Below are 16,050 nucleotides of genomic sequence, written 5' to 3'. Positions count from 1 at the left end.
CGAGTACCTTCTATGCATTCTCGACGGTAGTGCCGTTTCGCGAAGGATCGAAAGCGGAAGATCCGGCATTTTACACCACATGAAAAGTGCTCTGGAGGTCGCCTTTAGGGTGAGCTGATCGCAGCACCTTCTCATAGTCTCTGCAAGCAATTGCGGCCTTCACTGGAAAGTACATTTTGCGTGTCAGCGAGCATCAGAGTCCCGCCTGCCTCGACCAGCATCGCAAAAGTGAAGTACGAACTGAGCGGCGTCTTCGACATTTGCCTCGGCCCTGGTCTATGCCGGCCGGCTCGTTGGTAGAGCTATTGTATTCGGTGAGCCGGTTCCCATTAGCAAGTCTGGCTCTCGTGGAGAACGGAACCATTTTTCATACTCATAGGTTCAGCTGAGCTCCCAACTTCCAGCCAGGCCAGAGCACGCGCGTGTCGCTCTTGCGTATTGCGCATATGCAGAGTAGCTCGCTGTCTTCTTTCAAGTCATTTGTTCTGTGCGCAAAGAGTCGGCTCTGATCGTTCGTAGTCCATCCCTACGCTTCGTCGCCAGCACAGACCATGGTTTCATGCTATGGCCAGCTCGGGACTGTCGCGCAACTCTTCGCCGCGGCGTCAGCTTACTCAGTCGCAGCAGTGGTACTGCAGAGGCCATCATGCTATGCTGCAGTCTCCAGACACGTGCTGATAATGCCATGCAAGTCATACAGTGAGAGATGGAAGTGAGAAGACGAAGCAGAGTCATGAGGTAAATCGCTATCTCGCATTGCCAGGATGTGGCTTCCAGAACGTGGCTGATGAGTGGCCACACATGAAAGGGGGTTGAAAGCGCGTTCCACACCGCGCGGCACACCTCATACCTCCAACGTCCACTCACTTCTTCGTCCTGTTTACCACACTCTCTTGATCTTTCGCATAGCACAGTTTGTGCAAATCCATTCTTTTGAGAAAAATCACACGACCCCGGCGAACGACCGGACAACAGAAGTGACAGCGAGCGCCCGAAGCGCAAAACACTTTCCTTTAACCCACGAAACACTATATTACCAACATGAGGACCACCCTCGCCGCACTCGCGCTGGCCGCAGTGCCCGCCGTCCTTGCCGTCGAAAAGGGCATGCACGGCTTCGCCCTCGGCACCAAAAACCCCGACGGAACCTGCAAATTCCAAACCGACTACGAGCAAGACTTCGACGCGATCAAAGCCGCTTCCGGCTCGACTCTCGTCCGCGGCTACTCCGCCTCCGACTGCAACTGCGCACAAGAAATTCTGCCAGCAGCAAAAGCCAAAGGCTTCAAAGTGGTCTTGGGCGTCTGGCCTGATGTGGAAGACAGCTTCAATAAGGATAAGGGAGCTTTGGTGGATCATGCGACGAAGTTCAAGGAGCAGGTCTATGCTGTGACTGTGGGATCTGAGACGCTTTATAGGGGAAACTTTACCGGAGAAGAGCTGTTGGAGAAGATTTTGGATGTCAAGGAGGCACTGGGTGGAGATGTGAAGGTTGGAACAGCGGATTCGTGGAACAAATGGGCAGATGGAACTGGTGATGCTGTGATCAAGGGAGGTGTCGATCTCATTATGGCAAACGGTTTCTCGTACTGGCAAGGTGCTGCTGCTGGCGACAAGGCCAAGGAGGTGTATCTGGATGATATCCAGCAGGCTCTGGGACACATTCAGGAAGTTTCGGGCTCGCTCGATGCTATTGAGTTCTGGAATGGTGAGACTGGCTGGCCAACGGATGGTGGCAGCGACTACGAAGCTGCCGAGGCCGGTACCAAGAACGCAGAGGCTTTCTACCAGCATGCTTTCTGCGGTGCTCTGGACTGGGGCATCAACGCCTTCTTCTTCGAGGCCTTCGACGAGTAAGTTGAATTCATGCAAAGTACACTTCGCGCAAGACACTGACAATTTCTCAGGCCATGGAAGCCAGAGTCCATTGGTGACAACGGCGTTGCCAAGGACGAGACCAAATGGGGCGCCATGACCGCCGACCGCAAGACCAAGTTCAACCTCCAGTGCTAAATTCGCACGCCCGAGACAACTGACGACACGATATGGCTGCTCATCTCATCTGCATTGGGTTGCGGGGGATCTTTAGTGGCGCAGCATCTGGTCTGTCAATTTTGAGTCATATTTGGCAGATCTTGAGATCTGAAGGCGCCTGTACTGCATAGTCGCATATGGGAAAAGTAATGGATCATATCGGCGTGGTCACAAATCTTCAACTGCCACTGCGACCAGTTCCAGCATTGAATGCATTCAGTCGTCTTGCGTCTTGGCACTGGATCAATGGGAGCAGGCTGATGAGCTCAGAAGAGATCCTTCTGCCTAGACAAGTGAAATAAGCTTTCCTGTGCCTCAATTCTGCGACCACATTGACCACAAATGACTGTCATCAACTGACAGTCTTAACAATGTCCACCGAAGACGAAGACCCGCCATCCTACCAGTTCCCCTTCGCAGTATGCTGTGCCACAGACCTATCCGTCGACGTAGGTACACTATACAAGTCACAAACGCAATACCAACCCTCACAGTGCAACAGCTTATGAACCACTTCCTCGACCTCAACAAACATAACAACGACCCGAGCTCAGAGCCAACAATTGCAATGACATTCTTTGACCAAGTCGACAACTATTTATCCTCGCCATCAGTTCCACCAGTACAAAAAGCTTCCAATCCCTCATCACCTTTCAAAGGAAAATCCGCACAACAATGCTACCTCCTCCTGCGACAAATGGTACAAGTTACAGGTTCAGAATTTAATTGGGAAGAGTTTGTTATAGTTGATGAACGAACGTTGGAAGTATGTATCTATAATACAGACTCTCAAATAGAATTGATCATTCCATTCCAGTCGTACTAACCAAAACTCCACTCTCGCACAGGACAATTCCGTTCAACTCGTATCTCGACCTAACATAGAAGAAGAAGAAGAAGAAGAAAGCAACGAAGCAATCTCAGTCCGAGTTTTGATGCATTTAGCGCAAGACGTGCTGTTCACTTGTGCTTCTGGTAAGACGGATGTTGAGGAGGTACGAGCTATGGTTTCTGCGCCGAAAGAATGGGATGTCGAGGATTGGATTCGAGATGGGGTTCTAGTGGCTTGGGGTGGCAAGACTGAGGAGGATTTGAACTGAACCGCTATCCGACGTCATGAGAGATGTTTTCTATTAGGCCATGTCAATCATGATCATGTTGCCTCTTGTGGTACGTTGAACAGGAGATTGTTTTGCACTTTCCCTCAAGAAGTCAAGAATGTTTCGTGTTGTGTTGTTGCCTTAGGCAGTGAAGCACTGCCAGTGGCACCTGCGTGAGTTTGGCTAACAAAGCGACGGACACACGGAACCAACGCGCACTCATTCTTCCTCTCAAACAACTTATGAACGTCTCGCCTCGCCGTTCTGACTGATGCTGAGACTCGACAAGAGTGATCAAGAGAATTGGGGGTCATGATCATGGAAAACATCGGCAGAGTCCCGACCGAGGAAGAGGCCACAGTAGTCTTGGGAATACTCTTAGCCGCAGCTTGCTGCCGATGCAAGGTCCCGAAGAGCTCCGTCCACAGCTTCTTGAAGAAGACGAGGGATCTGCGAGCCAAGTAAGTTGAAACTGTTCTCTCGCACAATCTACTTCCTCTACCAAAGATATCAAAAGCCGTCATGGAAGGTCCAGGATATCTCGCAGTCGCAATCCAACCGGGAAAGGACACAGACGAAAAGGCTTTCCACGAATGGTATAACACAGAACATGGCCCTCTACGCCTCCGATTGCCTTTCATCGAGACAGGAGATCGCTATTCTGCTGCCGATGGCCAGAATCCACAATGGTCGGCCGTATACGATGTTTCGGATTTGAAATGGCTCGATGAGCGTATCTACACACGGCTACGAGAAGAGCGGTCGAAACGCGAAAAGGCTGTGATGAGCACATTCGAATCTCTGGATCGCAAGATCTACAGTCTGGTGTCTGTTCGCGGAAATTCTTCCAAAGGCCCTGCTCCCGCGACGATGGCCGGTTCGTTGGTTGTGAGCGAATCTGACTGGGATGATGTCTGCAGATGGTATGAAGAGGAACACATCGATATCATCTCGAAGGCCCCCGGATGGATCCGAACGCGGCGATTCAAATTGGTCGTGGGTGGTATTAGAGGAATGCCGCCTGCGGGACAAGTGGAACATCTCGCTTTGCACGATTTCGAGCAGGTTCCAGACCTGACAGGTCCTGTTTTCAAGGAGGCGAACAACACAGACTGGAGAAACCGCGTTGTGGGAAAGACCCACTGGAGAGAACTCCGCCTCTGGAACCACCACCTAACGTTCGACGCCCTAGAAGAACCTCCCTCATCAGTCGTAACCACCGACGGTGCAGAACTCCGCTTCCAACTCGAAGGCAACCCCTCCGACCCCATAATCGTCTGCGTAAACTCCATAATGACAGACCTCCACATCTGGGACGACATCTCCAAATCCCTCATCACAGGCGCCGCCTCCAAAGACAACAAAACCTACCGCGTCCTCCGCTACAACCCCCGAGGCTACACCCAACAAGACCCCAAATCCAACAACACAACCTTCGACATCCTCGCCGACGACCTCGAATACCTCCTCCAACGCCTCCAAATCCCCAAAGTCCACGCCGTCCTCGGCGTCAGCATGGGCGGCGTAACATCCATAAACTTCGCAATCCGCCACCCCACCATGCTATCCAAATACATCGCCTGCGACTGCAACGTATCCTCCTCTCCAGCCAACTCTCAAGCCTGGTCCGAACGCGTCGAATTAGCCCGCGAAAAAGGCATGTCCGAACTCGCGAAAATTACTGTATCACGCTGGTTCACGCCTTCAAACGCCGAATCAGAAAATGCAAAGAAAGTTTTACCAATGGCAGCGAATGCGAATTTCGAAGGGTTTAGATTGAATTCTTTGGCATTGAGTGATTTTGATTTGAAACCCAAATTACAAGAAATCAAAGTTCCGGGGTTATTGATCGCAGGAGAGAATGATGGGAAAATCCCAGAGGCGATGCAGAAGTTTGGGATTCCGAATACCAAGTTTGTACAGATTCCAAATGCGGGACATTTGCCATTTTTGGAGAATCATGAGGCTTTTGTGGAGGCTTTGAAGGAGTTCCTGTAAACAGGTGGACAGGAAGTTGTGCATATGTTGTACAGAAAATAAGGAAACAGGCTCTAGGCAGCAAGTGTTGCCTTTTAGCTCATATCGATACACTTGTACAGCTTGTGTGTAAACCTTGTTGATCCTCCTTCGGGTCGAGGATGCATATATCAAGTCGCCCTCTTTCATGCTGTGCAACTCATAATTCTTGTCCTGTTTCCTTCTTCGCTGATATTCTCCAACTATTACTGCACTCCAAAATCAGAAAGATGAGTTCCACCACCCCAGAAACAATGCAACCGCCTACCCCATCTCTCCCCGGCCTCCCCGCCGAAATCATCGAATCGATCCTCAACCGCCTTCCGCTCGTAGACATCTGCTCTCTCCGTCTCACGAATCGGACACTAAGCTCCAAGACCACCCAAGATCATTTCAAATCGTACTTCAAGACCAAACATGTCGATCTCACGGAATCTGCGCTCCGCGCCTTTAATGCTGTGACAAAGGACCCGGGAAGTCTTGCTTGCTCCGTCGAAAATCTAGTCCTTGTCGGAGTAGTGTATAATACCTTGCTGCTAGAAAGAGTCCTGGAAAAGAAAAGTAAAAGGGTAGTAGAGAGGATGGGTATGATGTTTACTGCCAGTGAAGCGAAATGCTCAGAGGAGGAATTGGATGCTGCGGCGAGGGATTTGGAAATCTTGACGAGGAGAAAGAGGGAACAGGATGAGCTTTTTGAGCGCGGGGGAGCGGCGTTGCTGCTTGGTAGAGCTTTGGAGAATGTGAGGATGAATGGGAAGAAGGGAATGCTAAAGAAGTTGAATTTGGATGTCGTGATTTATCGAGAGGATGCAGAGAAAAGATTGTCGGCTGAGCAGGGAGGGAGTTGGAAGTTGATCTGGAAGGAAGCGGCGAGGACGCTTGAAACGACGCTTTATGCACTGAGCCAGAGTCGGTTGCCATTGGAGGAGATGGACGTTTTCAGTGAGGTGCCCAGGTGTGCTGTGGCGAGAGATGATGTTTCGCGAGCTGTGCCGGGTCAGGAGGGCGACGAGGAGGAGATTGTTGAAGGGTTGAGAACGTCTTTTGAGAGTCTCAAAGCCTTTTCGATCAGCATCAGTCATCGCAATATTGATGAGAGGGAAGAGGATCGTGAGAGAATGGAGGATGGAGCGGATCCCATGACTACCTTTCTCCAGGCGCGTGAGGCTGCAACACCTCGTGACATTGAAGTGTTACGGGCTGAAGCGGCGGACGAGCAGAATTTTGAAGGTCTGGCAAGATTACTGCAATTGTGTGAGAAGAGTGTCGAGAGATTGGACTTGCACCAGTGTCGGCTGCAGCGCTCCAGCTTGCATCAAAGAGACATGTGCGATGAGAGGTTGTTGCAGCGCATTCTGGAAATAGCCAAGCTAGAGCGGTTGGAAGGTGCCAGATTGAGAGGAATGTTCGTGAAGGCGGATGATTTGAGGAAGTTCTTGGGACAGTCGAAGATATTGAGGCAGGTTGTTCTGCAAGAGATGCATGTGACTGAAGGAGATTGGAAGGGCATTCTTCAAGACCTTACTGCTGAGAAAGGCAGCACCGGGCGCGCTGATGTGGACTGTATCCTGCTCGACGATCTGTTCGAGAGAGGAAGACTGCTATATTTTGCAGGCGAGGAGGACGATGTGCCCAAGTGTCCCACGCTTTGTCGTACGCGAGGCAAGAATGCCTTCATCCGGAGGGGCGTCGAGGATGTACGCAGGGAGATGAAATACCATTTCGCGACGGAGAGAATGGTGGGCAGTCCACAGGCAGCTGCGTGGAGGGAGGGCAGAACGGCCGTCTACGGTCCGCCTTGAGTGCATTGCTGTTGCTCGATATTGGTACCTGCTCTTCTACTGCGTTCGCTCTTACCTTGACCGCACTCCTCCATAGATAGCCCGCGGCAGTGTCTCCGAACATCAGAATCGTCTATTCCCGTCCGTTCGCATGAAGCTGTGTTTATCCGCGACCGTCTGTTTCAAGTCTCTTGCCGAAGCCTCCCACCAGTTTCATCGCCGTGAGTCCATGTCCGGCAGCGCACTTCCCATGCTTGTCGCTCGTGTTCTGGACATCCTCTACTCGGGACGTGTGGACGTGGAAGGTGTTTGACAATAGCTCTCAACCACCGGCGCAACTGGCACGACTGACACCGCGATGCTGCAAGTCAGAAGATTCGTGCGGCGGTTGGGGAAGGCGAACGATCGGACCCGGCGCTGTGATCGTCAGCGGCTGAGGAGGCGCGCGAATGGCGTCCACGTTGTCGCAACGCTTGGTCCGTCCAGCAGCACGAAGGAGCTCAGTCCTGTCGCAGCACAGCAGGAGCAACGTCAGCCGGGGTTGTGCAAGAACACACCAGCTTTATGCAGTGCCGAGAAAGAGATGGCAGTGGAGCAGATACGATGAACCGACTCGCGTCAAGAGATTCGAGAACGCGAAGCATCGAAACCGCGTCACGATCAGTGGATTCGGCAGCTCCCACGCCGACGTCAATTCGTCCATTCGATGTTCACCCGCGCCGCTCGAACTTCGGCCGCTTGGCGAGCCCCATCAACAACAACGCTGGGACAGCTTATCGCCCTGTGACAGTGACGAGGGCCCGCAGCACAACCACGACAGAATCAGTGCTGAGTGGCCGCGCTGTGATTCGTGTGCCTGACTTTTGCTGGGCCTTCTCCGTCCAGACATGTGAAGTCCAGGGATCTCCGCCAAACTGTTCATCTGTGCCCTTTTCTTCGTCGTGTACCAATCCTCCTCCCAACGCGACTCTCTTCACTCGTTTTCTGATTACCCACCTCACCGACCAGATTTCTATCTCCACTTCGACATTCGCTCACTTCTACACACCTTCCTCACCTCGCAGCCCTACAGATATGCCCCAAGAATAGCCAACTTGGCGTGCATACATTTTCACAGACAGCACAAACCTTAATCCATATCGAGCTTGCGACGTCAGAAGGACCCACTCAACAATCGAGGGCGACGGCAAACGACTTTCCGATAAACCGACCGACGACCAAGTGCTGGAAGTCGTCGAATTCAATTGCACCTTCCAACACAAACTTCTTTCTTTAGAAACAGCGATCCAGGCCATTCGTTTGCTGGATTGCTATTACCAATACCGCAATCATGACGACCCCAGTGGACGAGAGGCCCGAACCGACATATGTACAACCATCATACAACATGAGCAATCCCGGCCGAAATAGCATTGAACGACAATCGTTACCTTCTTACAATGTCAACAACACTGCGAACCGAGGAGGTCGCGCCAATAGCTCGGATGATGGAACCATGATTGGAGACCATGAGGCGAATGGGAATCAACATCAAAACGAAAAAGAGAGTCTCGATCGCAGCAATGAGCATCTTGGAGTTCATACCAGACAAAGAAGTGGCAGCCATCTCACCCTGGACACCCAATACGAGCCCGGAGATCCCCTTCGAAACATTGCCTCACCCTCGCAAGCTCGAGAACAGACAACTAGACTGGATGATGATCTCACACTTCTCAAGATCGAACGCCAAATTTCGCGCCAAGAAGAAGATGCTCTTTCCAGAAGCAAGAGTCATGGAGGAGACACGTATCGAAGCAAGTCGCGAACACGTGTAGAACACGTCGATGAATTTGACGAGGCTACGAACCCGGTACACGAAAAGACCCAAGTCTACAAGCCTGTTGAACACCCGACCACGAAAGTTGGCAAGTTTCTGAAGAAAGTACATCAGTCCAACTTTCTGATCCGCTGGTTCACGTACATGCTTCCGATTACGTTGATTTTGCTCATCCCATTGCTGCTTGGCGCTCTGGTGTTCAAGGACGCAACCGTGGGCGGTGTATACCTGATGTGGTTTATGATCTGGCTCGAGATTGTCTGGCTTACGCTTTGGGCGGGCAGAATGCTGGCAAAGTGTCTACCCTGGCCCATCGGCATGGTGTCCAGCTTGTTCACCAACAACAGCAAGAAGTGGCGAGACATGGGCAAACAACTCGAGCTTCCGGCGACATTATTCTTCTGGTGGCTGGCCATTGAAATCTCTTTCTTACCGACCATGAAGAACCATCAACGTGACCATGGCTACGACCATACGGCATCGTGGATGAGCACCATGAACAAGGTCCTTGTTAGTTTCATGGTGGGAGCTATTCTCAATTTCGTGGAGAAGATCATCATTCAACTCATTGCCATCAGCTTCCACTTGAGGACGTATGCGGATCGCATCGAGATCAACAAATTTCAGATCGGCTCGCTGGTAAAGCTCTACAAATTTTCCAAGGAGAAGATCGAAATGGACGACGCTGAATTTGAAGAACGCGCCGAGCCGGCTAGTGGCGCTCGAACTCCTGGTCAGGCCTTCATTGAAGCCAAACAAGCTGCCAAACAGGGCTTGAGCAAGTTTGGCGACGTGGCTGGCAAAGTTGCCGGTGATTTCACAGGCAAAGCTGTCACCAAGAGTACACATCCCCACCAAGTCGTTTTGACACTCCTCAGCTCAACAACTGGCGCTCAAGTGCTTGCTCGTCGTCTGTACCGCACCTTTGCTCGCGAAGACATTGAGACTGTCGTGGCTGATGACCTTCGACCTGCTTTCGAGAACGATGATGAAGCCACTGCTGCCTTCACAATGTTCGACAAGGATATGAATGGCGACATCAGCATGGAAGAGCTCGAGGCTGTCTGCGTCGAGATCGGTCGCGAGCGAAAGAGCATCACTGCGTCTCTCAAGGACTTGGACAGCGTCGTGGGCAAGCTTGATGATGTCTTCATGTTCATCGTCTGCGTCATTGTCATCTTGGTCTTGATTTCTCTCATCTCGACGTCCGCTGCTGGAGTGCTCACATCGGCTGGCAGCGCAGTCCTGGCCCTCTCGTGGTTGTTCAGCGCAACTGCTCAGGAATTCTTGCAATCCGTCATTTTCGTGTTCGTCAAGCATCCTTTCGATGTTGGCGATCGCGTTGGAATCTATGGAAACACAGGTGCCCTTCTCAGAGGTGACGACTACTTCGTCAAGGAGATTGCATTGTTGTACACCGAATTCAAGAAGATGGAGGGTCACATCGTGCAAGCGCCAAACAGCTACCTCAACACTCTTTTCATCCTGAACCAGCGTCGTTCTGGAGGTCTCGCAGAAGCTGTCAGCATTACCATCAAGTTCGGAACCACTCTTGATCAGATTGATGGGCTGCGAACCAAACTCCTCGAATTCGTCAAGTCTGAGAAGCGCGAGTACCAAGGAAACATCCTGACAGAGCTGCGCGACATCGTGGAAGTTCACTCGATGAACTTGAACGTCGTCTTCTTCTACAAGTCCAACTGGCAAAACGAAGGATTGCGTCTCGCTCGCCGGAACAAATTCATCTGCGCCATGATGGTCACCATGCAAGAACTCGGCATCGAAGGACCATACATGCGCTTCCCAGGAATGCGCGAGAGCTTTCCAATGTACTTGTCGAATATTCCCCATGTTGGATCTGCTGGTGCTGGACATGGCGGAACACCGGATAACCCTTACGGCAATCCACCAGCAGGCTCGGAGAACAATGAGGGCGGGTACCAAGATCCACCATTTGTTGCGCCGGAAGGTGGTGTGGCCGGTGGCTCACAGTTCCCTCCTCGCTCGCGTGGCTCGATCATGAAGACTGGGGGCACTGGTAGAGCTCGTGGCGAATCTCTGTCCCACATGAGCAAACGGGTCGATTTCAGCTTGGGCATGAAGAGTTATGCTGCCATGGGCGACTTGTCCGGTGACGTCTACGAAGACCGCAACAGCGACCGCCCTCGCATGGAGATCATCGAAGCCTCGCGTGAGCGTGAACGCGAACGTGAACGCTCCGAAGCTCGTGCCTCGCAGGAACGTGCTCATTCAGCACGTGGTGGAAGCACAGAGTCGGCGAGGACTAGTGCACGCGACAATTTCGTGCCCGGTGGACTGGCTAGGAGATCCACAGATGTTTCGCTCAGAGCACGAAGCAGTCTACATAGAAATCGATTCTTCGGGCGGTCTTCGCATAGCGCTGAGGGCGCTGCGGCTGACGAAATGGAGCGTGGTATCGCGATGGCGGGAATTCCAGAGGAGGCTGCTAGGAATTCTCCCACCAATGGTACCAACAATCGTCTCGATCCACGTTCCGGAATGGTTTCTACCGCGGCTTGGAGGACTACGACGAACGAGGAGAATGTTGGTCCCCGTCATGCTTCCGTCGAGACTGCTCCCGAGCTGCCTCGGCAAGTGAGTGGCAGTGGCAACTTGGGCGATGTGCCGCATGTCAATTCTGCTGCTGCACCAGATGGACACAGAAATATTGCTGGCAGCAGAGCCCAGACGTTCCGATAGATGATGCAGTGACAGGTTGCTTTTGGAGTTGAGGATACAATGAAGAGGGGATCTTTCGTATGCATGGAACGGGCTAGGGCGAACGGAATGTTCTGGAGAAGCGGACAGCATGTACATAATGACGAACAGCAACGGCCTTGATATGGGACGGAAAAAATTCATAGAGATAGAAGATGCTACAGTATTGCTTAGATGCAGCAGTTGTTAGCTGAATGATAAGATAGGTGGATGGCCTGGTGGCGATTCAGGTTGGAGTGAGAAGAGAGAAAAGCATCTTTCTTTTTTCAAAGATTCCGAGGATTTTGTAGAAAACTTTTCTTTTGACTCGGATGTGGATCTGTGGCCAAAGAAAAAGGGTATGCGTGGGAGGGGAATGTGAAGTTGCAGTTGCAGTTGCAATGTGGTATTGATGCCTATTTTTGTGCCTGAGCAACACGGCTGCAACAGTAGCAAAATGGAAATTGGAAGTTTCAACTTCAAAGTGCTGTCTTCGGCCCAATCTTGCCTTGGTACACGTTCAAATGCATATGCGTATTCTCGATGGCCCTTTCCATCTGTTTGAAAGGAATAGGAACAAAGTTTCGAAGTGCTGTGGCGCGAAAGCATCATCGACGCGACGAGAGATGAACGGCAGCGGGAGTGTCCGAGTTTCCATTTTGCTCTCCAATTTCCTGCTCAGCGCCTTTCGGAAGACCAACATGTTAGTACAAACTCCAATTTTCGTCGCATCCTGGCTCACGCACGCGAGTGGCCAATGGCCGCTACGAGGACGTGATGGCCGCTTGGTACAGACGCACAGCTTAATAGGGAAAAGCAGAAATCAGCGACTGGTGCGGGCGGAGTAACTTAGTTCTACTTCATGACTCCCGAGCGAAGTACACCACATGCGGCCGATCGAGCCCGCAGGCCAAGAAGCATACTGAACGAGCGCTATCATTAGAAGACCATGAACAGATCCAGACGGCAGATGTGATGCGATACTAAGCAGAGCCGGAGCTTCCGAAATACGCTGGGCTGGCCCTTCGCAGTCTCCTCAACCGAGTTGAGATGGGGAAGGCTGTACCCATGATTTTCTTCGATGGCTGGGCGGAAGACGACCAAACGTGAAGAATGACTATTTGGGACCGATGACGGGACACAAAAATTGATCGTGCGACCGAAGATGGTCGGGGCTCACGACATTCTCCAGCCGCATAACCGCGATGGCAGCGCAGTCAGAGGTCGAATCTTCCACTCAAAGGGTTTGCAAATGACGTACTGATAATACAGACGCGACCGCGAGCCCTTGCCCTAGGGTACTGATGCGGTCCGCATCCTGGCCGCAAAGTTTCTCGCAAAAGTAGACGGAAATGGCCACTGTTGAGCGTGCCATGCAGCTTGACAGTTTCAAAATTCAGCTGCACTTCCCTCCGATAGCAAATACAAGCTGTTGTCTCACCAGGCATATGAGCAAGATAATTCCACGCTCAAGCGGTGTGATTGGGCTTCACAGCATCACGACAAGGAACGTAACAGCAAGCCCTAAAAGAGCTTGCTTACCTGCTCGCCCAGCCCTGCTCAGCCACTACAAGATTGCAAGGCCCCATGCAGAACCATCAATCTTGATGATATGCGGGCCAGTTGAACAATCGCAGCGTGACAATTGTGGCACATGAGGCTGCGAATAGCCATTGACTTTGGAAGCTGCAGCCTGTACTGCAGGCTCACTGAATGTGAACAGCCACACAGCCGCCTCTCAGCGTATCTCCGAGCGACCAATTTATCGGCGATGAGCAATACTTCAATTCTCGAGGTAATCAAACAGGCAACGTTCTCGCGGCAGCAGGTCTGGCCCTGGTCGGTATCCGCGCGATCCGGGTGTTGTCATTCTGCGTTGATATGGCATTCATTACATCCATTGCGTGGGACGATGCAATAAATAAAAGCAGACATATCAACTTCAACGGTCGAACTCGACCAGGACTCCAATTGTTGCCTTCGAAATCCTTCCCAATTTCCTGTCCGCGAGAGACGAGGAACTGTTTGGGTCTGGGCCAGCATGTCTCCAAGCTTTCGCGCGGATTCCATCCCATACCATGAGTCTCACAGGTGTGAGAGACGAAAGTAAGCACGGCTTAGCTCCATCGAGGGCTGACAAGGGTGCTCGATGGAGCTTCAGCACATACAATAGCCATGTGTTGCACCTGGAACACCAGATTGAAGGTCAAGCACAGTGAATCATACTGTTGATTGTCTCTGCTCATTCGCTCCTATATTTTCCAGCCTCACGGCTACGCTTAGCTGCATCTCACGATCATGGCATCCAGCAGCGGGCTTAAACGACGACCCAATCTGGCCATCCGATCAGAAGAGGCTTATACAACCAACAACGAGAAAGCCTTTCCCGAGAAGAAGCAAGAATCGTTAAAGTACAAGATCGAAGAGACACCACGAGCAGTGCAGCGAATGGCCATTGATACACCGACCGGCAGACTTATCCATTGCACTTTGGGTGTTTCATTGCTCTGGTACATGTATTGCCGCATCAAAGGATGCATTCAGCCTCAAGATGGGTCGTTTTTCAGCAACTGGATTCTTTGGCTATTCCTGGCGTGTGAATTCATCCCAGCTCCGATCGATTTTATTCAGTACTTCGAGCTTACTCTAACGCTCCTACCGCCTTATGGACGAAAGGATCCGCCCACGCGCAGGCTGCTCCCTGGTCCGGCGCCTACCGTTCACATATTTCTGACGTGAGTCGATCGACTGTCAACTAAATACACTTGTTGACTGTAGCAGGGTCTGCGGAGAAGACGAAGAGGTGATTATGGACACAGTGGCAGGTGCCGCTGTCCAAGACTATCCAAAAGCTTCCTTCCGCTTATTCGTACTGGACGATGCGAATAGATCGTCTCTCAGAGCCGCAGTGGAATCTTTCAACGTGGAGCATGTGAAAAGAGGTTATGTGCCTGTTGTATACGAAGCCAGACGCAAGGAGCCCGGAGTACCACATTACTACAAATCTGGAAATCTGCATCACGGCATACAACTTTCTCTGACAAAATATGGCGGGTCTGAATTCATAGCCGGCCTCGACGCTGATCAGATTCCTCAATCTGACTGGCTGCAACTCACGGTTCCTCATTTGATAGTCGCTCCTGACCTTGCTCTCGTCAGCCCGCCACAATTTTCGTACAAAATGCCGGAAGACGACATACTCGGGCAAGACCACGGATGTTTCCAAAACATCCTTGAGCCATTGAGAGGTCGGAGGAACTGCAGTCAGTGTAATGGCTCGGGATACATTCTCCGACGCAGCGCTCTGGACTCCATCGGTGGCTGGCCTCTGTGCAACGTTGGAGAAGACCTCATCTGTTCAACACGTCTCTTAGCGGAGGGCTGGTCGAGTGCCTTTATTCCTGATCAAGTTCAAGCGGGGCTGGCTCCTGAGTCTTTCCATACGCTGATCGCACAGCGGATGCGTTGGGTAAGTCAATGAGACATCTATACAGAACGTTGCTAAAGCATCACGTTCAGTCTACAGGCGAGCTATTGCTCGCAAAGCAATTCAACTATTTCTTACCCTTCCTCAACACAACCAACATGGCATGGAAGCAGCGCATACATTGGATTGTGCATTCGTTCAAGAACTACTTCTGCATGTTATCGATCATTCCGCTCTTCGGCAGCCTCCTCTTACCCGCCATGGGCAATACGCTGTCGACCATGATCGATCGCAGACAATTCCGACTGGCCTACCTATGCTTCTTCCTGATCAACAGATTCTGGCAGCATTTGATGTTTGCCAGAATTGGTACAGGCAATTGGTGGAATATGGAAAGATACAAGCACTGGATCATTCCCTACCAGATCAAGTCTGTCATTCAATCGTTCAAAAAGGACATTAATGAAGCAGAGTTCGTGGTGACTGGCAGCTTCCAAGATCTTCTCAACGAAAGGTCGGTGAAAGACCGATCGCCAATCTGGAGACGAATGCTCGATCCGGCAATTCTCATGCACGCGTGTTACGGAATCACTGCCCTCGTAGCTTTGGCAACGTGGATCGTCGTCGTGGTGCTGACTCGGGCCACTGGTTCTTCGAACTCAGGATACATTCATACTGGTCTTACTTTGCGATTGTTGGAGTTTGTCCTTGGTGCACTGGTTCCTGTTCGATACATGGCATTCCCGCCAAGTGTGCCTCCGCGGCAGGAGAGGCTCAGCAGAGACAGCAATGGTGTTCACAGACCTAGGAGGTATGCCTGGCTGCGGCGTGCCAATGGACCAGTGACGTGGAAGGACGCTTTCGATCTCGGTTTGATTTTGCTAGTCGACTGGCTGTGAGGATCCCATCAAGATCGAAAGACCTTGAAGGGCGACTTCTCCATGGCAGTATCGGTACATGCATCACGAATCACGACCAGCCACGCTGTCGTTTGGCCAGTCATCCGATCATTTTCTCTTGAAAGCCGTCGAGGAACGTCAATCAAGCAAGCCGACCAGAGAGCGAAAGATGTCAATGCTGGCGGACATACTGTGTCCAGTTTCCTGCAAAAACAATATACATATTGAAGTATATCACGAACGTCGACTAAGCCAAACT

The 16,050-nt window shown here is 51.5% G+C and overlaps 6 protein-coding genes across 6 annotated transcripts; all 6 read left to right on the top strand.

The window, feature by feature from the left end:
- Positions 1 to 1,041: 1,041 nt before the first annotated feature.
- CKM354_000435100 (uncharacterized protein) lies at positions 1,042 to 2,013 on the top strand (the record flags this gene model as incomplete). Its single annotated transcript, XM_044799586.1, has 2 exons — positions 1,042 to 1,853; positions 1,908 to 2,013. The coding sequence occupies 2 exons, from the start codon at positions 1,042 to 1,044 to the stop codon at positions 2,011 to 2,013; spliced, it is 918 nt and encodes a 305-aa protein (XP_044655521.1).
- A 392-nt stretch (positions 2,014 to 2,405) lies between these two features.
- On the top strand, positions 2,406 to 3,134 carry CKM354_000435000 (uncharacterized protein; the record flags this gene model as incomplete). Its single annotated transcript, XM_044799585.1, has 3 exons — positions 2,406 to 2,483; positions 2,537 to 2,800; positions 2,883 to 3,134. The coding sequence occupies 3 exons, from the start codon at positions 2,406 to 2,408 to the stop codon at positions 3,132 to 3,134; spliced, it is 594 nt and encodes a 197-aa protein (XP_044655520.1).
- Positions 3,135 to 3,656: 522 nt separating this feature from the next.
- On the top strand, positions 3,657 to 5,132 carry CKM354_000434900 (uncharacterized protein; the record flags this gene model as incomplete). The annotated part of the gene is made up of 1 exon (XM_044799584.1): positions 3,657 to 5,132. One exon carries the CDS (start codon positions 3,657 to 3,659, stop codon positions 5,130 to 5,132), a length of 1,476 nt encoding a protein of 491 aa, XP_044655519.1.
- A 272-nt stretch (positions 5,133 to 5,404) lies between these two features.
- On the top strand, positions 5,405 to 6,952 carry CKM354_000434800 (uncharacterized protein; the record flags this gene model as incomplete). Its single annotated transcript, XM_044799583.1, has 1 exon — positions 5,405 to 6,952. One exon carries the CDS (start codon positions 5,405 to 5,407, stop codon positions 6,950 to 6,952), a length of 1,548 nt encoding a protein of 515 aa, XP_044655518.1.
- Positions 6,953 to 8,261: 1,309 nt separating this feature from the next.
- Positions 8,262 to 11,468, top strand: CKM354_000434700 (uncharacterized protein; the record flags this gene model as incomplete). Its single annotated transcript, XM_044799582.1, has 1 exon — positions 8,262 to 11,468. The coding sequence occupies one exon, from the start codon at positions 8,262 to 8,264 to the stop codon at positions 11,466 to 11,468; it is 3,207 nt and encodes a 1,068-aa protein (XP_044655517.1).
- A 2,295-nt stretch (positions 11,469 to 13,763) lies between these two features.
- CKM354_000434600 (uncharacterized protein) lies at positions 13,764 to 15,791 on the top strand (the record flags this gene model as incomplete). Its single annotated transcript, XM_044799581.1, has 3 exons — positions 13,764 to 14,200; positions 14,247 to 14,934; positions 14,985 to 15,791. 3 exons carry the CDS (start codon positions 13,764 to 13,766, stop codon positions 15,789 to 15,791), a joined length of 1,932 nt encoding a protein of 643 aa, XP_044655516.1.
- Between the last annotated feature and the right edge of the window lie 259 nt (positions 15,792 to 16,050).

Source organism: Cercospora kikuchii, assembly GCF_019650295.1.
Source record: "Cercospora kikuchii DNA, contig_00002, whole genome shotgun sequence".
Lineage (NCBI taxonomy): Eukaryota > Fungi > Ascomycota > Dothideomycetes > Mycosphaerellales > Mycosphaerellaceae > Cercospora > Cercospora kikuchii.
Note: the sequence above shows the minus strand (reverse complement) of the source record. Positions and strands in the feature narration are given on the sequence as shown.